The 23,425-nt window shown below is 42.0% G+C and overlaps 1 protein-coding gene across 1 annotated transcript; it reads right to left on the bottom strand.

Annotated features, from left to right (window-relative positions):
• Positions 1–9,634: 9,634 nt before the first annotated feature.
• tsn (translin) lies at positions 9,635–23,101 on the bottom strand. Its single transcript, XM_028808062.2, has 6 exons — positions 22,880–23,101; positions 20,323–20,416; positions 16,276–16,372; positions 14,610–14,725; positions 14,401–14,480; positions 9,635–12,308 (listed from the first exon to the last, which is right to left on the bottom strand). Exons 1-6 carry the CDS (start codon positions 22,943–22,945, stop codon positions 12,072–12,074), a joined length of 690 nt encoding a protein of 229 aa, XP_028663895.1. The 5' UTR covers positions 22,946–23,101; the 3' UTR covers positions 9,635–12,071.
• Between the last annotated feature and the right edge of the window lie 324 nt (positions 23,102–23,425).

Below are 23,425 nucleotides of genomic sequence, written 5' to 3'. Positions count from 1 at the left end.
GTAGCAAATACCGTATTATTGAGGCACGAGACAAACTGACACTATGACTGAATAAGGGAAACAATAAATAGAAGAAAAAGGAAATAAAAAGCGGGAGTGTTAATGTCATCCACTAAACATTCTGGTGGTCTGCCTCCCCTTAAGGTGAGAGTCATGTAAATAAATTGCTGCTATAAGGAGGGCACACTTGACCACCAGCTGCAGTCGGCGGACTCCAGTGGGATTCACACTTACACCGTCGGCCCTTTTTTATGTCTGATTTAAAATCTCCTTTATTAGTTATAGTGGCAGTCGTAGGTGCCATCTTCATGTTACTCAAATCTGAAACACAGCACCCTTCAGCAAGCAATGCACACCTTGATATTTCTTCAAACACAAGCGTTTGCCCAAAATAAAAAAGCAGCAGTCGACTCCAATCATTTAGTGTTCCACGACCGCAGACCTGTGTCCTCCTCGACTCTTTTGTCTGTTTTAATAGAAGATGGATGCTCCGGGTTAATCTCTGCCTTTTTACTTTTCACTCGTATGACCAAACTACTGTGTTGAACAGAGCAAAGCCATAGTTGTGGGCAGTGCGCTACCCGCTTTAGCAGATCCTTTGCCCAGCGTGACCACATCTGCTGCCCCCCCCCCGAGCTCTGCTGAAGCTGTTGCACTATTTAGTCGTCTCCACTGATAAGATATGTCACTGCTTGCCAGGGGCTGCTCTGAATCCTCTACCTTTAGTAATTATTTACATGATCCGGTTTGGAATATCACGCTTTCAGCCTTACCACTAAAACCTTCATGGCGCAATAGTCTGTCACATTTTTGAATAACGGGTTTAGGCTGACGCCAGCTAGACAACTCGCACCTCGTCAATTTGAGGAATCGCATGGAATGACAAGTTTGATGACCCCCTTATTCAATTTCGACCCAGCTTCCATTTCCCACCGTATCAGAGCCTCACCCCATTTTCACTTGACGTGCCTCCTTTGGACCTGCAGATCTCTGCTGGATGTTATTTTTGACAAATTGACAGAATAGGATTGGCAGGCTTACTGGCCTGGACGGCCTGCTGCTGTCCAGTTTGTTCCAATGTTTAATGGTTGTATGTGGCCTGCCACCCTGTCACCTCTTGAACCGACTTCAGCCTCCCCGTCGTGTTCTGTGTGCTGCTGGCTCCTCTTCTCGAGGAGCTGCACCGCTAAATGATGGCAGAGTGGCAGACCACAAGGCTCAGGCGATAAAAAGGAGATGAATGTCAAGCGATGAACACCAACGCAGGAGTTGGAAGTTGAAGTCAAAATACGCTTGGCCAGAAACCGACAGCACTAGGGTCTTTACCAGTGTCTTCTATGTGTGGTGGTGTGTTCAGCTGCACGTTTTTTTGCCCATCCCGTCGTAGTACAACAAACACGACACATCAAACAGTTAAAAAACAAAAGGCCCGCTTTCCTTCTTCCCTTGTGGTCACAACGTATGCTTTGCACTTGGTGGTCGACTCCCTCACACACAGCCCTGCGCCTTCAAACACACTCAGTCACATCAGTCCGATTTTATCGTGGCAAGTTGTGGACCACGATGACCGAGTCCTTGGGGATGTCATGTACTACATGCTGAAAATCACCAACAATACGTAAATGAAAGCCAAGAGTGAAAAAGTCATGCAGTGCGACGCCCAATTGACGTGAGTAGAAATTGCAGGGTATGATGGGTTAGGCTGGCACCGCGCTACGAAACGTTTGAGTTGGAGAGTTTGCTGCAGTCGCTGGATCTCGCTGATCTGAGGAGGTCTGATTACATGACTAGGAATCGCAGGGAATGATAAATTCAATGACTCCCTCGTGACTTCTTAGCAAAGCATCGCAAGCCCACCGAATTTTGACAGCAAATTAATGTGCTGCTGGATGGGACTGGCAGCCGTATGAATGTTCTTTTCTTTAGGACGAGTTCTGCTGCAGTATGGACTCGTCATTTTCTTTTTTTTTTTTTATTCATTCTGTCATGGTGTGACAAACACAAGACACCAGATGGACAAACCTCTCTACTGGCTGTGACATCCCACCTGTTTTGGTTCATTCCTTGTGGCCATGTTGTATGTACTGTACTTCCAGCTGAGTGCTCATTGGTCATCAAGTCTGTCAGCCACACCAGAGCCCACCCGGGCCAACAACTTAAAAGACATGGCAAGTCAGTGGCCACGACGGCCGAGTCGCACACACTGCAACTCGATGAAAGCCAAGGCTGGAAAACTTGCGCAGTGCGATGCCAGTGTTACACCACGAGGAGGTGCAGGGTATGACGGACTGCACGACTCCCTTGTGACTTCTCGGCACAGTCACAAGCCCACCGCGTCCTGACAGCCAATTACTGTGCTGCTGGACAGCACCGGTGGCTGCATGAAGGTTTTCTCTCTTCATGACGAGTTCTGCTGTGGTCTCCGCTCTTTTTTTTTTTCCTTTTTCCATTCTGCTGCGGTACGGTAAACCTGAGACATCAGATGGATGAGCCTCTCCCCAAATCGCCCATGTTTGTTCTTTTCCTGCGGACACATTTGTATGCATTGCACGTCCGGCTGAGTGTTAGTTTTGCACACCTTAGCGAGCCCGACTTTGTCATGGCACACCATAGACCACGATGACCGAATCATTGAAGATGTCACGCGACACACACACACACACTGCACCTCGATGAAAGAGAAGGCTGGACAAGTCACCCAGCGTGATGTCAGCTTTACACAATACCCAATTGCAGGGTATGATGGATTAGGCTGGTGCCACACTATGTGGCTTTGAGTTGGAGAGCTCGCTGCCCTCAATGACTTTGAGGATGGCAGGATACACGACTAGGAATCACAGGGGATGATGAATTAAGATGACTTCTCAGTAAAGCATCGCAAACCCACTGAATTTCGACAGCCAATGAATGTGCCACCAGTGGCTGTGCAGAGGTCTCTCCAGTACGGCGAGTTCTGCTGCACTCTCGGCTCGTCTTTCTCCATTTTCCGTTCTCTTGTGGTGTGACCAACACGAGACGTCAGACAGACGAGCCTCTCATCTTGTGTTCATGCATTCCTTGCAGCCATATTGTATGCATTTCACTGGTTGTCAGTTCTCTCTCAGACACCGGAGACCGGCGATGCAACTTTATGTCAAATCAGACGCAACACGGAGAATGGGGACGGTCACGGGGGTCTATGATTGGCTGCAACTGAAAAGGTCGCAGACCGTGACCTGAGCCTTGGGAGACTCACTCTGTCACCACACTTTCACGGTGAATGTTAAGTCACAGTAAAGGAATAATTACAAAAAAAAAGTATTTTAGTGCGGCGGTAGCGATGGGATACCATGGTGTTCAAAAAGAACGTCCTTACGGCATCAACCATTTTCATTCACCGCATTGCCTTCTAGCAGAAACAAGAGTTTTCTACCCACGTAACGAGAAATCTGCCCCCATACATGGCGAATGAATTTAAAGTGGAGTCGTTCTTTTTGAACAACCTTGTCTGTTGGGAAGCCACTGTGAAGTCAGACGTTCAGCGAGTCTTCAACGGATGGACAGGATTTTGGCATCCCGATGTCGGTCGGTCAATCAGTGTGTGCATGTGTGTGTGTGAGAGGACATGCGATAGCTTAAAAACCAATCACCCCTTTATCGTGGCCAATTGTAAAATTCTTGACGATTGTCTCATTTTGACCAAACTTGCTCCAGCTGAACTTGCGCTGCAGTATTTTACTGCTTAAAAAAAAAACCAAAATAAAATTAGGGTGTGCAGGGCACTTTTTTTTTTAACCCCCCCCCCATTTTCTAGGGGCACAATAAATTTTGCTTCCAGTCCATTACATAAATGTATCAGCCATCACTGTTAGACGTGACACTTCACTGTGTGAACTGGTAACGCCAAAAATGTCCTGAAAGAGGACACCGCGGACTTCATATTGCGTCCCGTTTGGACTTTCTAGAAACTCCGTGTTTTAGCTGAACGGTAGAGCTTTTTATTATGTGCGTGGCCTGTCCAGTAAATGGAGGACTCGGGGCAGGATGTCTGAGCTAACAAAATGGAGGAGCTGCCGTCGTAAGGTGTGTTCATCATTTCTAAATAGCTTAACTGCTTAAAAAATTACCAGAGTTGTCAAACAATGTTAAAATTGTGATAGAATCACGAAAAACGTGTAAACCTTTGGTCAATTCTGTCAAGTGCAATCATCAGGATCCAATCCACCAGTAGCTCACTGAAATTAGAGGAGCAGACATTTCTGTGTCATTGACAGCACTTTGAGGCACACGGCCACTCCATGGACCGCGTCGCGTCTCGGCCTTCTCTTCCAGCTCTTCTTTTACTTAGGAAAAAATGTGACTGCACTGTATATATAAGGACTAACGTGGACTTCTTAAGCTCGGAGTACAGAGCTGCTGAATGTTCTTAAAACTGTATTTCAATCTTTTGATTTTATTTAAGAAGACCTTGTTAACATTGCCTTTCTGTAAAATACCATGACGCATATAAATATAGATCTGTAAAGAATGTGCTCACCCTGGTTGCTCTTTCTTTTGCTCCTCCGTATAAGCCAGGGGTGTCCAACTCCAGTCCTGGAGGGCCGCAGTGGCTGCAGGTTTTCATTCTGACCATCTTCTTAATTAGGGAGCCGTTTTTGCTGCTAATTAACTTGTCTTGCCTTCATTTTAACTGATGTGACTCAGACCCCTTAGTTCAGGGGTGTTGAACTCCAGGCCTGGAGGGCTGCAGGTTTTCATTCTAACCCTTTTCCTAATCAGTGAGTAGTTTTCAATGCTAATTAATTCCTTTTCCCTTCATTTCAATAGTCCTGTTTTTAAGGATTCAGTCCTCTGAATTGATTTGTTTCTTCATTAAATGGCAGCCAAACAGAAAAGAGATGTGAAACGAGCCAACAGATGATCAGCTAAACTGGGATTTCAAACTCCAACCAATTTCACTCCAAACAGTCTCTTAATGAGAAGCTGATTCTTGCTGTTAATTAAGCCCGTTATTTAATTCAACGGCTTGTTGCTGCTCTCATTCTGCCACAGCAGACATTTCCAAATCTGTTGATTTTTCGTTTTTTTCTAAGAACACCAACAAAATATTTCGATGACTTGAGAGATCAACCTTATTGTGACCTTCACCTTTATTTATTTTCAGATATTGTGTGATGGGCAAAGGTGACCTGGGGGTTATTTTCCATAAGTCGCTTAAATCATCTGAGATCAGATGCCTCATCTTGGATAAGTTAATGCCAGTGACACTCATCCAGATAAGTCGGTTTTTCAAACACAGCCGTGTAGTAGATTAGTTTAGCTGGATCTAACCATCCGAGATGAATGCGTGCGCCCGCGCCGAGTGAAAAGCCCATATATATTGAGTCTAGAAAACATGATCAGCAAGTCTTTGACAGGCTGTAACAAAATGACGACAGAACAGGCACATTTTTTTTTTCACACATGCGGAGCAAGACCTTTTATTCGAAGGACATGAAGAATTTCAAGATTTAATATGCCCAAACCAGAAAAGACGGCTGGCAAAAAGTGGCCGACAAATTAAACGCATGTGCATTGTACTTTCTGAAAGCAGCGTTTCATTTCCTATGTGTCAGATTAATTATTATTTAATGTCATAGATCAAACGTGAGCACAAGGAGAACATGGGAACAGGTTAAAGTGAAGTACAAGAATATACTTCAAACTGGTAAATATCCTCTTTAATAAAATCCCTGTGTGCGTCCAGGTGTCCGTGTGTGTGTGTCTTCTGGTGAAGTGCGCATGCGCGGGGCACGGTGCGATGCGTGATATTACTGTCAGAGAAAGCTACAGGCGTTTTACGGAAATACAAACCAGTATTACTGCGAGAGGAAATTAAAGGTACACAATACAGTGACGCATATTACAGCCACATACAAGCCAGTATTACTGTCAGAGGAGATTAAAGGCATATTACCGACGCGCACGCCTGTATTACCGCCAGAGAAAATTAAAGGTATATTACGGACGTACAAGACAGTATTACTGTCGCAGAAAATTAAAGACACAATACACAGCGGCAGCCCACGATGAACGGTCAACTCAGCAACTAAACATCAACAAAAGAAAGGCTGAAAGACAAAGAAAAATACGACCAACAAAAAGAATGAGGTCAAAGTCCCTTGTCATTTACTATAGACTGTTCCTACTAATGTTTATGCACTACTGTTCTAGCGCCCGTTATTGTAACGGGCTAAATGACTAGTTGGTATATAACTGAAGACATAAAGAATCATATATAATATAAAAAACATTAATTTTAAAGCTAATAAGAAGGCAGACAAGCAAAAAACAGGTGGAGGTCCATGCGGTCCAGACCTAACCCCCTGAAGAAGAGTTGGCTCTCCAGCAAAATGCCCATCACCCTGTTTCTGAGGGCATTCCACGGGGAAGCTCCTCCTCAAAACCAGTGGCAGGATGCGGTGGTCACTTCATTTCAGGTAAAGGATGGTCACTGCATATATTTGTCCTCCATGTGTGCCACAGGTATGTTCCATATAGCCTTCTTTTTTGTTGGGTCAGTTGCAGGGAATGTCATATTTCTTGAACCTGTGTCTGACCAACGAGATATTGACGAAGGTCAAATATTTGATGAAGACACTGTGTCTGATTATTCATCAGGCGGAGAGGTACATTTTCCAAATAATGTTTGATCAAACTCCACTGTGATCAGTCCCATGTGCCCCAATCACATTTGGAAATCCTGGTAATGAGAATGTTAGGCTGACTGTGAGATTCTTTATGGAGCTGTGGGTGTTTTTGCCTATGTATTACCTACCTGCAATGGCATGAAACGCCTCTTTTATTGTCTGCACACGCAGGTGTCCAGGAAACACTCTGAAAACCTGAAGGAAACATTTCAGACCCCAACAGACTTTACGAATTGCCTGGCAAACTGCACTTTTAGATTTTCCACATCGCCTACAGTATATAAAAAAAGTGCTGCTTGCAAAAAACCTCAAAGCAATGCCAACTGTCTGTGTTGTTGTGAGAGCCCGACTTCGCCGAGTTTGACTTCGAATATACTGAGCTAATAAATCTTTGAGGTACAATATTCCCCCTCGGCTAAAGCGGTATCTTTCGTACAGAATTTCCTCCGGGGGCAATAAAGGATCTTGCCGATCGCGCAAAACCCTCTTTATATGAAATTCTCTTCGTATAATTTGCGCACCAATATCAATTGGTCGCTCATTCATGAATGGCGAAGCCATGACTGGATGACTTCCACGCACCTTCACTGATTACGTGTGTAAACTAATCCCTGTTTACGCAGAACAAACCTGCTCCGAGCAGGTTTGCGGATTTGGATGTGTTGCTATGACAACACTTCCAGCAAGAGTTTCAAAAAAGCGACAGATCAGGATCAGGCCAAATCGTCAACAATTACATCCGGCTAAGCGAGTAATCCACGTACGAAAAATACCCCCCTGGTCATATGGTGGCTTGTATGATGCCTCATTATTGTTTGGCTACTAATTAAGGAAAAAGACAATTAAGGGGCCTGAGTCACGTTAATTAAAACTAAAGCAAAAGAAGTTAATTAGCAGTAAAAACGGCTCGCAAATGAAGAAGATGGTTAGAATGAAAACATGCAGCAGCCACTGCGGCCCTCGAGGACCGGAGTCCGACACCTGTGCCTTAGTTGTTTCTTTTTCCTTAAAGAGCAGCCAAACAATAATGAGACACAAAACAAGTGAGCACACAAGCAGCTCACCTAAAAATAAAGAAAGGTGAAGGTCTCGGTCATGTCGGTCTGCTCAGGTCACCAAAACATCTCGATGGTGGTCTTAAAAAAAAAAAAAAAACAGAAAACCAACAGTCTGCTGAGGTACAACGTGAGCAGCAACAAGTCCTGATATTCAATAACGACTTTAATTAACAGCAGGAATTGTCTTCTCATTAAGAAACTGGTTGGAGTTTGACGTTCCCATTTAGCTGGTCATCTCTCAGCTCGTTTCACGTCTCTGCTCTGTTTGGCTGCCATTTAATGAAGAAACAAATCAATTCAGAGGACTGAATCCTTAAAAACAGGGCTATTAAAATGAAGGGAAAAGGAGTTAATTAGCAGTTAAAACTGCTGGCTGATTAGAAAAAGGGTTAGAATGAAAACCTGCAGCCACTGCGGCCCACCAGGACTGGAGTTGGACACCCCTGGTATAACAAGTTAATATAAAGACTCAGCAGTGCTGCTAGAAGGATCACGAGGACGCCGGAGATGGGAAGCAGACGTGTTTCATGGTTGGCTTCTTGGTAAGTGGGCCTAATGCCTAATTAAGTGTGGTGCGTTCCAGACACGGCCTGTCTGATCTGTCAGGTGGGAGTGAGTGCACCATAAGGAGGAGACACAATGAAAGGCAGTCGCACACACGACTGGCGATGGAATGGACCACAGGCTCATTATAAGGTGGATGGCAGTCACCCCTCACTGATGGCTTGTGCAGTACTGCACAGCATGGCCCCCAGACATGGACGGCGTTGGGACTAGTGTTGGAACATTGATGTTTATTCGAGTTCAAGAAGAACGTTCTTCATATTTTGTAGTATCCTGATGGCGGCCTGTGCCCTCCGTGACGGCACAGTGCTCTCGTTCTCTCAGCTGCTCCCACTTTTGTTTTATTTTTCTTGTAGTTGTGACTCCCACAGACAGAATATTGGTGTGGTTTTCCAGTTCCAAGTTTACATTCACTTCCGTGTCATTTTCTGCCTCTTCTTCCATGGCAACTGTGGTAAAGAGGTTGCTCAGGAATGTGGGCAAATTTATATGGTGAATATTCAGATAAAGGCATTTATACATCACATATGGTTACTGCCAAGCGGTGCTGGGGAGTGACTGAATGTGAACACACGGCTGCACAGTTTTGAGGTGATCTGAGATTTTACACAGGAACTGGATGTGGCAGGTGCTGTATGTGCCACCGTTTAATTAATCCAGTATTTTTTTTTTGCCTTTCAAGTGTAAGAAAAATTTTAGTATGGAATCTAAGCAAAGGTTTACACATGACATCCTAAGACTTTCTTAAGGAAAAGATGAGATATTCGGCCACAGCGTCCAAACCAAAAGACAGCATTTGAGCAGAAGACCCCGAAAGCAACTGGGAATGTTCTGGTTTGGAACTGCTTTGAATCCCCTAGGAATTCCTCCTTATAGTAGACAGGACAAGAGGGGAACACAAAACCATCTGCCAGAAGGTTGAAGCTCAACAGATGGTGGACTTTGCAACATGACAATGACCCAACACATACCAGTAAATCCACCAAGGAATGGCTGAAAAGGAAAAAAGTGGAATGGCTAAGACAAAGATGTGGATCCAAGGCCAAATCTGAAACAGGCTGTCACATCACCTTCATTTTAAACAGGATCTGTCGATAAAGATCTCATCTTAATATGCCCACATATGTTAAAAGAGACACAACATTTCATGGGATGGGTGCACTGACTTTTTCACACGGCTATTTACATTTATGTATCATTCTAACCAACTCAAAGTGCTTTACACAGACAGTGGGGAGCCACTTCAACCATCACCAGCACAGTACCAGACACACACACACTTGCCTACCCAGTAAAACTGGCATAAAGGAACAGATACCCACATAAACGTGCCTTTTTTTCCCCCCCCCCATTTATTTAAGTATTTTTCTTGACATTTTCATTTTACAAAACAAAATGCAGCCAATATAGTATTGCTCTGAAAAGACAGAAACAAAGGTACAAAATCTGTTCTTGAAAGTGGCACAAATTCTACACAGTTGTAAAATGCGCTTTCAAAAAAAGTGAAGTGCTTCTTGTTGAAAATGACTCGATCCTAGCAGAGGTTCATTTTTTCAGAGACTTACTGTAAGTCACGACAGCAACATAGAGATGTCACTGCAGTGAGTACAATATTTGTATTTTAAGTATTAAACCAAACCCCCCAATGAAAGAGATAGAAGAGACCAGCCCAGTTATTTGGGTGTAAATGTAAAGGAGATGTCTGCCTGTACAAAGTCGCAGTGATGAAGCTCGACGGGACGCGTGCACAGAACACGGCACATCGCACCATGCAAGCCGGTGGGGTCACAGTTAATTTGTAAGCCTTGAACAACAATCACAAAAATTAAAACTGGAGGTACTTCCTTCCTTTGAACATTGAATTCTCTTCCTAGAATGCTAAAATGATATCAACACAAGGGCTAGAAGGGCAACGTGACAGAATTGAACTTAGGACATTCTGATGGTAAAAATGAGGCAAAAAGCAGAAAGACGACTCTGCCCTACAGTCGGTCGTGTCATGCAGCAGTGGCAGAACACACAGGATTTGAACATTATGTTCACTTCAACCAATAAATTCAAAAATGCAAGAGAAGTGTTTTAAGGGGTCATAGAACAATAAAAAGTAGAGCAGAAAGACATCCCAAAAGAATTAAACCCAACAGTGTACACATGAATATAAAATGAAAGGTATAAAACCATTAAATAGCCCTTGGACTGCATCAACTGACAATACATAGAAAGTAGGAGGGGGCAACAATACTAACAGGTGCCAGAAAAATAAAAACTAAAAACAGCCACAGAGGATTCAATGCAAACATACAAACTTTTCATTACAAATATATATTTGCCCCTCACCACTGATGAACCCAGTCTCACTAACTTTACCTTATCCAAAGTCGCAATGTGAAGCCTAAATGCCCTCAAATCAACGGGACAGCAAGTCAAAGGCCCAGCCAGAGATTTTAGTGTGTCCCGAGGACGGTCGCCTGCTGTCTGTCTGCATTCAGGTATCCACTCTCTACAATTGACCTGTTCTGTAATATGACATCTGAAAGCACTCTATGGCTCTTAATTTCTATATCCTATCTCCAGTGCTCATTTATTTACCCATATTTTGAAAACTGATATACTTATCCTATAAAAAGAAGAAAATTTTTTTTAAATGAAATCACTGAGAGGTTCTATACAATAAGGAAGTACAATACACAAAGTTCCTTGAAAACCTGAATCAAAAGAATAAGAAATGAACTTCAGCCCCATGGAAAGTGTGCATACATTAAGCGCTCCCACTACTAAACTACAAAAGACAAATGTCACAAATGACCTGCGCATTACATGTTTTTAGGAATAAACTCAATGCCAAAAAATCACATTAACTAAACAGTTGTCAAATTTGAGAAATTCAACAACACAGCATAGGAAAAAAAAAATCAAGGCAAAGTATTGAACTTTCAAAAAAGAAAAAACACCAAATGATTAAGAATTTGAGCATCATTCATGTAACAAGTGTGTATAACCAGCGTGGGAGATACGAGGATGACGAGTAACCACTGGAGACTGGACTATAACACGAGGTATGACTGCAGGTTGCAGATTCAATGTTGTCTCACTGTCGCCTACCTCGGTCTCTCCAAAAGAAATCTAACTAAAGAACACGGCCACTGCCTACCTAACAAAGAAATGTCTGCATTTATTTCCCCAGAGATCTATGGATAAATTAATTAATAGTCAAGATTTGCCTCGTAGTCCCAAATGTATTGTTGCATTAAACGCATTAAATACACAAAACATTGTAAACGTTTTAAATCAATTTTGAAATTCTGAAACGTCTTATCAAAACCGTCTGGAGTAAAATCTATATGCTTGAAATTCAATTTCCTACAGATACACCTGACTTTTAAAGCAGATTGCAGCAAATATAAAACATACGCCTACTTTGGTATTGTATCATTGCAGAAGGACTGTGTTGAAATGGCATCTTTCTCTTGAAGAGGTAACAATCAATCAATCAATGCTAGGCATTTCCTTTTTGCTTTTGTTGCTGTTGAAATCTCCACATCTCAAGCCACAAGGTGCGACCCTGAATGAACAAAATACTGGACAAGTCAAAGTGAGTGAGTGATGAGAGCGCTGCTTCAGTGCCCACTAGCAGCTGCTAGCCTTGAGCTATGCTTTCAGAAACCATTTCCCACCCCAAATTAAGACTGCCTTCCTAGTTCAAATGCTGATGGAATCCGTTCCTCTTATCGTTAAAGACCCAGTTAAATCTCAGCTACTACGGCCCAGCATTCTACAGTTACTATTTTTCATACGCTGTCTCAGATTCTTGCACCTTACTAAGTCCTCTTATAGAAAGGTCATAGACCACCTCTTCAATCTTCTTCACATCATACTTGAGGCCATCATAGCGCTTTCTCAAGGGATCGTTCTTCAGATTAAGAAGTCGGAATCCTGAGTCAAGTTCGTTGATGAAATTTGAAATACGAAGTGGCCGGGTGTAGTCTCCAGCAGTGACGCTGTTCACAGCCAGTCTAGACTACAGGAGACAGGAAAGAAAAGCAATAAATGTATAAAATGTCTTACAATGTTCAAGACTAGTGTAGAAGAGAGAGCTTCAGCTGTTAAGACCAATTACTTTAATTGGGACAGCATGCTGGTATGGTGGTTACTGCTTTTTCCCCCCAAAGTGGTGTAAATCTGATTACACTGTAGGTTAGTTACACCCATAAATAATTAGTCACATACTGTTACAAGGCTTCTTTAGGTCTTAGTAACTCATGCAAAGCATTAGTAAAGCAGTCAAGTGTCTCTTTGCAATGTCGCCTACTAAAATTTAGACTGGTTTGAAGTGTTATAAGTAGTTGATAATCTCTTTGGCTTCTTTAATCCTGAGGAATCAGTGCGTTCACAGTGCTGTTTGCACATTGTCTCTTGTGGCTATGTAGTCCAATGTAGGGTGACAGTCGTCTGTGCTGTGCAACAAAATACCAGGTGCCATTTCTGGCTTGGGGAAGCCTGGTCTTTTGGCTCTCTTCTCCTCCATTCACTGAGCCAGGATGATCTCATACCTGGAGAGATCTTTCATTACCTTTCTGATTCCAGCCATTTCTGTCAGATGCAAATAACTGCCAAATGCTAGTCTAGATTGCAAGCGCCTTTAGATCCTGCTTACAGGTGTCTTTATAAACACAGTTTGGGTCTTCCAGTCGGCCATTTCGCCCCCGATACCAGCTCACCAAGGAGATCTTTTAGTATTCGCCTATCTGACATGTGGCTGACATGTTCCAACCTACGGTGATGTCTCGGCTTGAACAGTGTAAACGTCGAGGTGGTGCAGGTCCTCTCCAGTACGGCTTTGTTTGGGACCCATGAAGTGATTCCCATTTTGTACCTGAAGTGGCACATGTTTTCAACCCGCTGATTAACTCATTCTACATGTCTCAACACTGCATACCTCAATGTAAGGCTTAAGAATCCTTAATGAATGCTTAATTAGATCAAATGAAGCTCTCATATTTTACAAGTCACTTTACCAGCGAATGACAAGCTCTTAATATGTCACACTGCAGAGATGCATAACTGCTTTATTAAAACTTTGTGTTATTGAAACCAAAAGAAGACTTTGTTAATGTCAGATTACATAACAGTAGGTGACCAACAGATGCATTATAGGTAGTACCTAAACTGAAGTGTTACCATAAATAGTCACTCTTCATGCACAAACCCCTCATGTCTACTTGAGTTTTCTTCATCCAAAACCCAAAAGCATACATAGAATGGGAAAATTAATAAATCTAAATTGAGCCCATATATGTTATTATCTTCTGTGAGGATCTGGTGTCCCATTAAAAACACATCAGGATAGGATCCAGAACCTCATGGCCCTTTACTATTAATTGGGTTACATCAGAAACCTGCAGCCACTACGGTCCTCTAGGACCAATTTTACTGACCCATGGTCTATGCCATCATTTATTTATTTATTTACTTATTTTTTAATTAGACTAAATACTGTATAGTCTTGTTTAAATGCTCAAACTGTGGGAATACTTAAATAAAAAGCTCATTATTTTTTCAGTCTTCTTTCTATAGACAGGTAGCTGTCAAAATGATGGAAATAAAACCAATATGAACTCAATTAACAAGACTGTGAGCCTTCAGAAAAGCCTCAAGATAATGGTGGTACAGAATCTGATGTTTAGCAAAACATATTGTATACTGCACTCTTCTGGTAAAAGTCAAATGTCCTTCTAGAAATCACTCAAGGATTTCCCATAATACTTCATTAGTTTGGCATCTGAAGACTAAAAGCAGCATATTAATATTTCTGTAGATAAATTGATCTCATCACTGAGCATTCTGTGTCAACCCTAGAAGATGCGGTAGCAGGAAAAAGAAACCATCACCACAGGAAGCTGTGACAACTCAAAATCAAGAGGTGGGCACTTCCCAACTATCCTATAGGGATATCCTTGGAATATTTTACAGTGTGCTACGCTGTATAACCCATCTTAACCAGAACGCTTATCAGCGTTAGTGAGTCTGTGCCGGCCCAACGAGTTTCCATTATGGAGAAGGCACATCAGCATATTCTGAGCAGCATTTATGTTGAACCCCAAATATCTTACCAGCTCGCTTGCCAAAGTCAGCACACCAGACAGATAATCTTCAATATCAAGATGAAAGCCCTTCTCTCTTTCAACTTCAACTGCACAGGATAAAAACAAAGACTTGTTATTTTCTTCATCATACTCGCAATCTGCAATTCGTTTTTATGCAGAGACAAAGCATGTTTTTGGAATTTGCTACTTAGTAAATGAATTGATACCAAACTTACTGCCTAATATTTGTGCCACTTCTTCTCGAGTCACTAATGTTTCACTTTCCAGGTAAACAACAAAAGCTGCCAGAAAAGCGAGACGCTGCAACACAAACCTCCAGTGTTCATGAAACCTTGATAACAGAACAGAAAAAAAGAAAAATCAACATCGACAATCACAAATTATAACACAAATCATAGACTCGCATAATCTTAAGTTAAAGACCTTCCCAGATACGAACTTACATTACAGCTACATGTGCAACATTCGCTGAAGTGCACATGACACTGTGCATTGACACTCATGGAAAAAGACATAACAGCAACTGTAATTACAATGGATGCCTAAAACTCCCATAATAATAATACATTTTACTTATATAGCACCTTTCCCACTGAGACTACTATACAAGACAGCAGAATGCTGATTCTCTATGTATTAGTGGCTAAGATGCTAAAAACAAACTGACTTGGCTCTGCTTGGCACAAACATCCTCGAGCGCTTCATTGTTACAGTAGACGCGGTCTTCCTGTCTTAGTGATTTGTATGAACAACACTCCATTAAAGGAACATTTCAGACACTTTGTGGTGTGATTATGAAGAGACCATGTTTAAACAAGACATCGCCTTTCAGTTTAACAGAAACCAAGTAATTAATAAAAACAGCATTGCCTTTACTGTCTGTATTGACGAAGAGTATAAAACATTACGTGTCTATCTCACTAAATGACTTGTTTCTGAAGATTTGACAGTCAATTCAAAGTGTGATTTTATGGACCAGCAGAGTGTAATATCATATCAATGAGTCCTCCAATGGACTGGTTCCTGCCTTGAGCCAGTAACCCCACATGTGAATAAAGCAGATTCTACAGTTTTATAGGGTCCTTATTGTGACATGTACAGAGTACAGTGAAATTCTCACTTGTATGTGTGAATCAACATGCAATGTCGCCAGTCTCCTGCACCCTAATTAGTGAGTGTAATACTGAACTCACTGAGCCTCAGGCCCATTTACTGATGGACAGTTTAACAGGACTGAGAATTGTGCATAAACCTATAAACAGTGTTCAGTGTAAGTAAATGTTAGAATGTTGCATGAACTATTATGAGGTGCCACTGTGGTAGCGCTGCTGCCTTGCAGTAAAGAGAACAGAGTTCACCTCCTGGGAGTTTACCTGTTCTCCCCGCGTCTGCATAGGTTTCTTTCAGGTTCTCCGGTTTCTCCCATTGTCCAAAGACATGCAGCTTAGGTGAACTGGTGACACTAAACTGTCCCTACTGTGTGTGTGTGCTTGCCCTGCAATGGATTGGCACCCTGTCTAAGGTTTCTGCCTGCCTTGTGCTCTATGCTAACTGGGATGGGCTCCAGCCCCCTTATGTCCCTGATCTGGATGAAGTAGATTTGAAAATGAAATTACATTAATTATTACGCATTTGTTTTAAGTATTCACTTAAAATAGTTATCTATAATATATTCTGTTTACGGACCGGTTCACCATATAGGTAATTACTAACTGCAGTATTGTGAACCTCTAAAAACAACTAGATATAATACAACAGACATAAAAACACACAAAAGCAATAGAATATCCTGTTCTTATGATACAATATATAGTTTAAAAATGTTTTACACTTGTATAATGAAAAACAGAAAAAGGATTTTCAAAATTCTTTCTTTACAACCTGTAATACTGCTCAGCTGGAAACTTTGTCTTCAGGTCTCCCAGATGATTCCTTACAGTAAGAAACAGCTCCCGGGCTCTCAAGCATTTACTTGGTACTGAAAAACAAATTCAAATATTCTTCGCTTGAGCTAATTTCATGACCAAGGACGGCGTATGCTACGTGAAAAAGTCAGTTACTCAATATAATCCTTTTTGCTGAAATACAGTGCATCCAGAAATTATTCACAGCGCATCACTTTTTCCACATTTTGTTATGTTACAGCCTTATTCCAAAATGGATTAAGTTCATTTTTTTCCTCTGAATTCTACACACACCACCCCATAATGAAAGCGTGAAAAAACTTTGAGATTTTTGCAAATTTATTAAAAATAAAAAAATTGAGAAAGCACATGTCCATAAGTATTCACAGCCTTTGCCATGAAGCTCAAAATTGAGCTCAGGTGCATCCTGTTTCCCCTGATCATCCTTGAGATGTTTCTGCAGCTTCATTGGAGTCCACCTGTGGTAAATTCAGTTGATTGGACCTGATTTGGAAAGGCACACACCTGTCTATAGAAGGTCCCACAGTTGACAGTTCATGTCAGAGCACAAACCAAGCATGAAGTCAAAGGAATTGTCTGTAGACCTCTGAGACAGGATTGTCTCGAGGCACAAATCTGGGGAAGGTTACAGAAAAAGTTCTGCTGCTTTGAAGGTCCCAATGAGCACAGTGGCCTCCACCATCTGTAAGTGGAAGAAGTTCGAAACCACCAGGACTCTTCCTAGAGCTGGCCGGCCATCTAAACTGAGCGATCAGGGGAGAAGGGCCTTAGTCAGGGAGGTGACCAAGAACCCGATGGTCACTCTGTCAGAGCTCCAGAGGTCCTCTGTGGACAGAGGAGAACCTTCCAAAAGGACAACCATCTCTGCAGCAATCCACCAATCAGGCCTGTATGGTAGAGTGGCCAGACGGAAGCCACTCCTTAGTAAAAGGCACATGGCAGCTCGCCTGGAGTTTGCCAAAAGGCACCTGAAGGACTCTCAGACCATGAGAACGAAAATTCTCTGGTCTGACGAGACAAAGATTGAACTCTTTGGTGTGAATGCCAGGCGTCACGTTTGGAGGAAACCAGGCACTGCTCATCACCAGGCCAATACCATCCCTACAGTGAAGCATGGTGGTGGCAGCATCATGCTGTGGGGATGTTTTTCAGCGGCAGGAACTGGGAGACTAGTCAGGATAAAGGGAAAGACTGATGTCTTTTTTTCCATTATGTCAAAAGGAAAGAGGCAGTGAGTTTGATGGTCGGCCTTAACATACATCCATGTGTTGATTCCAATTAGGCTAAAAGGCTATCAGACGCTAATTGTCCAGTTGCCTACAGGCTTGACATCATTTTCTAGAATTTTCCAAACTGTTTAAAGGCACAAAGTGTATGCAAATGTGTGACTCACTGGAATTGTGATATAGTCAATAAAAAAGTAGAATACCCTGAGCTCTGTGAACATTGTTGGAAAAAAATTACTTTTCTCCTACACAAAGTAGATGTCTTAAACAATATGCCAAATTTATAGCTTGTTAGTACAAAATCTGAGGAGGAGATTAGAGTGAGTTTTAAAGAATTCACCCTACATGTATGGAAACTTATGAATTCAGCTGTAGATGTAATGAATCACATGTAGGAATTATGAATGGTTTAATGCACAATTGTAGGTTTGCAACTTCAATGTACAAACTGTCCATACCCAGGCAGTGTGCACAAGTGATCGGCTCGGCCAATAGGATGTTAGGTTCCATAGCTCAGTATGTGAATTACAAGGTCACTATTGTCATGTGGAGATTATGCTTTAGTAATCCACCAACTTATTTTATTTTACTGCAAAATTCACCTGTCACTTTGAGGGATCTTTTACAAAACATCTAGCTGCTTTAAACAGTGCTATTTGCACAATCACAACACAGCAGGTCATACAATTAAAGTATCTTGATGTTTCTAACGTAATTCATGTGGTTGAATTAATGCTGCAAATGTCTGCAGTGTGCACTCACCTTGGTGGTGTGACATTCACTGGTCTGAGCAATTTAATAGATCGCTTTGAAGGATCTTATTGTGGTCCTGAAGATTTGTCAGAGTACTTTTAACCAATAAATTATTCAGTAAATGTGTGTCAAGCAACACTGCTGGAGGTCCTCCATACCAATCGCAACACGCCTGCATAATGCCTCACTCACTGTGACTGTGACTGCCAAGTCAGAGGTTTTATTTTCTTTTTAGACATTCTGGTAGGTACTCAGACCATTGTGTTGTATGTCTATATATATAAAATTCTTTTCGCATTTGAAACGGAAATTACGTATGACCACGCGATATGGAAATTACGTATGACCACAGAACATATTATAATACAGGAACTAATCACTTCGTTTGTGGACGCCATTTTTATATCGTCTTTACGAATTGTTGTTATTTGTGTGAGAGTTATTTTACTGATATTGAAAAGAAGTAAACACAAACACACCGATCTATCACATAAAAGTACACCCCACATCGTCCTCTCTGGACTACAGAGCTGACCCATCTGCCGCCAGGCAGGTTCTGACAGAGAAGTTTTAGTTATTCGTTCGTGGAAACTGCCACATTGTAACTTTTTTTTAGTTGCCAGTACTTGATAGTAGAAAAGATGAGGAAAACAGCTTTGCGTCTTTCTACTTTTTAACTGTGGCGAGCTGTAAACAATGTGCGTGAGAACAAAGTGGACGCTGGGAGGCGTGGAATGTTGGGCTGCTGTGCGGGGTCGAGAGCTTCGCAGTTTCAGGCAGCGTTCTCTCTTCTCGCACTGTTTGTGACACTTCAAGTGCCCCGTCGGCTCCTGGGAGAGTGGAAATTAGAACATTAGAACACTCTAGACAAGAACAGGCCATTCAGCCCAACAAAGCTCGCCAGTACTATCCACCATCTTTGCGAATGAGTGTAATCGGCGCCATCGAAGCAAGACTCTGTTTGTAAATTACCCTGCACTACTACTTACTGTCCCTTAAGGTGAGTTCAGGTCACTAAAACCCCGCAACATTCAAAGTTCCTTTTGTGATGAATTATTTTAAGAAGTAAATCACAGGCACGTAGTGCAAGGTTGTCAGGCAGAAATTTAGACGATCACATAGAAAATGTAATTTCTATACCACAGCGGTCGTGTAGTGCCTTTCACAAGGGCTCTACTACCGAGAGATAATCCAAATACATTTTACTTGCTGTTAGTACTACTTACCTGTTGTGTTATAGCGCCTTTAAAATATAGTTCACCCCAAACCACTCCAGTAGTGCTCAATTAATCTTTACTTCTTAAATGTTAATGTTTTACTGTTTAATAACTTATAGACTACATTTTATTTTTTTCCCTTACACTCAGTGAGCGAAGCCACTGGGTAATCAACTAGTACTGTATATATTTATCCAACTATTTATTTATTGAGCTTCTGTAAAGAGCCAAATTTCCCCCTGGGGACTAAAATTCAGAGTCCCGAATGAGGCACATTACCTGCATTGTGAGGGAGCGTCAGTTACAGCACTACGGCCATGTGGCGCGTTTCCCTGAGGGTGATCCAGCTCGTAAGAGCCTCATTGTTGGGGACCAGAGTGGCTGGACCAGGCCAAGGGGTCACCCATGTAACACCTGGTTGCGGCAGATCAAGGGTCATTTCCAGAGGGTGGGACTGGACCTCGTGTCTGCCTGGGGGGTTGCCAACCGGGTTCCTGAGTTGTTTCGTTGTGTAGTGGGTGAGGCAACACACTGAACCAGTGCATGCTCCCCAACTTGACTTGACTTGAGGACTAAAAGTTCTTTCGGTCTATTTCAAAGGCAAGATGACAAACTCCCTTTCCAGGTTTGATTTTATTACCAAACAGACTTGATGTATTCAGCTTATTGCTGTTTTAGGGCAGTTAAATTTAAAAAAAAAAACATGCAGTCATTAAAAAGGCATTAATTCTAACAGGTGAACTTTCATCACGAACAATCCCAAGTTTGATCTATATGCATTTACACCACAATATGCATCACACTTACTGTCTTTAAAGCCAGTTGCTTGGTGGACACTCTGAAGCACAGTTAGTATTTCCCTTGCAGTTTGTTCAAGGACTTGCACAACTTTTCTAATGTCCTGTGAAAAAACAAACAAACATTAAATTCTAAATTTCACAAACCCATTACTTATTAATATTTTCAAAGAAATGACTGCAACATCAGACTTGATCCACTAGAATCGGGAAAGGGTTGTGGAGAGAACCAGAGCAGCAAAAAGTACAACTTATTAAAAAACCCTGAAAAGGACACCATGCAGCAGAGGGGAAATTCATTGGATACTCAATAATACTGTAGGGCGGGATTTAAAAAATAAATAAATAATCAAAGTTCCTGGAAGAAGGCCACACAAATTCCACACAGAGGGTTCCAAGTGGCACTGTTACCCACTGTGCTACTGACGTTAACAGTAACCGTCAAATCTGACCCTGGGTCAGGCACGCACACAGTGCTGGCTCTGGAGTTGGGACACAAACCTGCAGCCACAGTGGGCCCCCAGGACTGAATCTGAGAACCACTGTGATATGTGGGGAGTTTGATTTCAGACCAATAAACACATTAAATAAGCTCTGCTTCCCTGTCGTCTTTGACCTATTACTGTAACATTAATAATAAGCCCTGACTGGTGTCCTGTCCAGAGTTGTTTACTGCCTTATGGCCAATGCTGCAGAGACAGGCTCTACATCAACCCTACACAGTGAACTGGATTAAGTGCGCCCAACAGTGTTATGAGATGTTAAAAAATTATTCCCAAACTACGTTAGAAAATCTAATATTACAGCAACCAGCTCCTCCTGGCTCACCAGTATATTAAGAAAAAAAAAACTCGTATATGATACATTGTTCAATGCGCCTTGATGTCTAGTTATGGAAGATACCTAGCTTTTGGGGTTCCCCTCTATTTTTGACCATCTAGACCCAAAAACCCTCATTGATGGTCATATTTGGACCATATTTTGGACAAAAAATGAAATTCTTATGATAAAGTAAACATACAGGTGTCTTCAACAAAAATGATCAGATGGACTTGAAGAGTTGTGCATGCCAGATCAACACACCCCAGGGGTCCACCACTTCATGATATGAGGGGTCAAAGTTGCTCCTTTTCCACAAAACTTCGATAAAATGGGGATGGGTCATACAGTTATGTGGAGTGTCATCTTATGCTATTCCAAAGTTGTTAATCAGGGTCATATGTTTGATATTTAATTCTTTACTGGTGGTCCTAGCTAACAGTCACTATCAGAATCACTATTACAAATGACACATTTCAAACAAAAGCATGTGAGGTGTCATTTTAGACAGTGATTATGAATAGAATGTTATTCTAACTCTCTAAGGAACTCTTATCAGAGGGTGAGAAATGACAAATTTCTATTACAATTGAGAATATTTGGATTTTAAACATTTCAGCTAAAACACACATTTCAAATATCTGATGCAACTATCCTGGTTTATTATGTACTTCTACCCCAAGAAGTAAACTTGTAAATTCCCCTTGGGATTAATAAAGTATCTATCTAAACTGTTACATTTCTTATGAGCACCTCGAATTTGGGCGGCTTACACTATTTCAAACTTTTTACCAAAAATAAAGCTATGTATAATTAAAAAACTGTTTCTACACTCAAATTTCAAATTGTAATATTTTGTGTCACCCCAAGAAGTAAACAGTTACATTTCTTATGAACACCTCGAATTTGGGCGGCTTGCACTATTTCAAACTTTTTTACCATAAATAATGCTATGTACAATTAAAAAACTTTCTACACTCAAATTTCAATTTGTAATATTTTGTGTCGTGTAAAGCAATAGTAGCCATACATTTAACAGTCCACCTTATTCAGTGTCTGTGTGTCTGGCTGTGTATCCCTTAGGTTGCTATGTCGCCGTCATTCCAAAAGATGGCGCATTACTAACATTTTTGTCATTCCAATAGACGGGGCATCATAAACATTTGCAGTAACGCATTTTATTACAAAACACATTCCGACTGATGATGCACCGCTGAGGTCTACGTTGATTACTTCGATGCAATCCCGTTTTAGACGGCTAGAACAGCTTGTGGCTGATGAGCGTCACAACGACCCAAACGGAGATGAAGATCTCTTCTGAAGAGATCGGCGGTGAAGGGCTCGATAACGCATCCTACTAACGACCGCCACCACAATGCTGCCAATGTTTCAGGGACAGGGTTGCCACACACGACGTATTCCCCCACCACCTTTCTTTCTTGATCAAATTGTCTTCGAATTGGGTTCAGCCAGGATGAATATGTTAAAATGAAACCAATCAATTATTAAAATTTCACGGCATACAATGGCTATTTAAAGGCAGATTAAACCGAACATTAAAAAATACATATTTCAATGTATTTAAAGGGACAAGGCAAACATTGTTTTGTGTGGATTTAGGTTAAACGGAGTGCAAAAACGTAAAAGTTGCCGTCGGACGAACCAAGAAAGGGAAAAAAAAGGACCGTAATAATTGTAATAAAGAAAGCACGTTACGCCGCCTCGAACATGCACACGCCAAGCGGTACCTCTCTCACGTCGTGGTCGGCACTGAGAAATTCCTGAATGCTGCTGAACATTTCGTTAACGGACATCTCTACTGGACAAGCTGGAAGCACACAAAGCAACTCGCAGCTACAGAACACAGCACGCTGGCCCACGCACACTCGTCTTCACTCCGACGGCACGCACGCCACACACAGAAGGCTCGCTCGAGTGCTCCTCACATCCCGAAGCGCACTCTAGTGACGTCACACACTCGCGACACAGACGCGTGCCACGTTTAGACCGCGCGAAGGAGATCGCGTTGGATGCTAAGTCGCGCGCCGTTCACAAAAATCAACGAAAGTGGTAAAAGCTTTCTGTCTGCTCTTTGATTTGAATTATTTAATGCCAGTTTACTCGTTTCATTGGCAATATTTGAACGCAGGATTACTAAAATATGGATTGTTGTAGGGCTGCCTCAAAGTTTTAAGAATTTCCCGGGGAAAGTAAGTTAAAGACGGGTAGCGCTGCTGCCTCGCAGTTGGGAGACCTGGGGACCTGGGTTCGCTTCCCGGGTCCTCCCTGCGTGG

Source organism: Erpetoichthys calabaricus, chromosome 8 (assembly GCF_900747795.2).
Source record: "Erpetoichthys calabaricus chromosome 8, fErpCal1.3, whole genome shotgun sequence".
Taxonomy (NCBI): Eukaryota; Metazoa; Chordata; class Cladistia; order Polypteriformes; family Polypteridae; genus Erpetoichthys; species Erpetoichthys calabaricus.
This window is presented reverse-complemented; position numbering and strand designations above follow the sequence as displayed.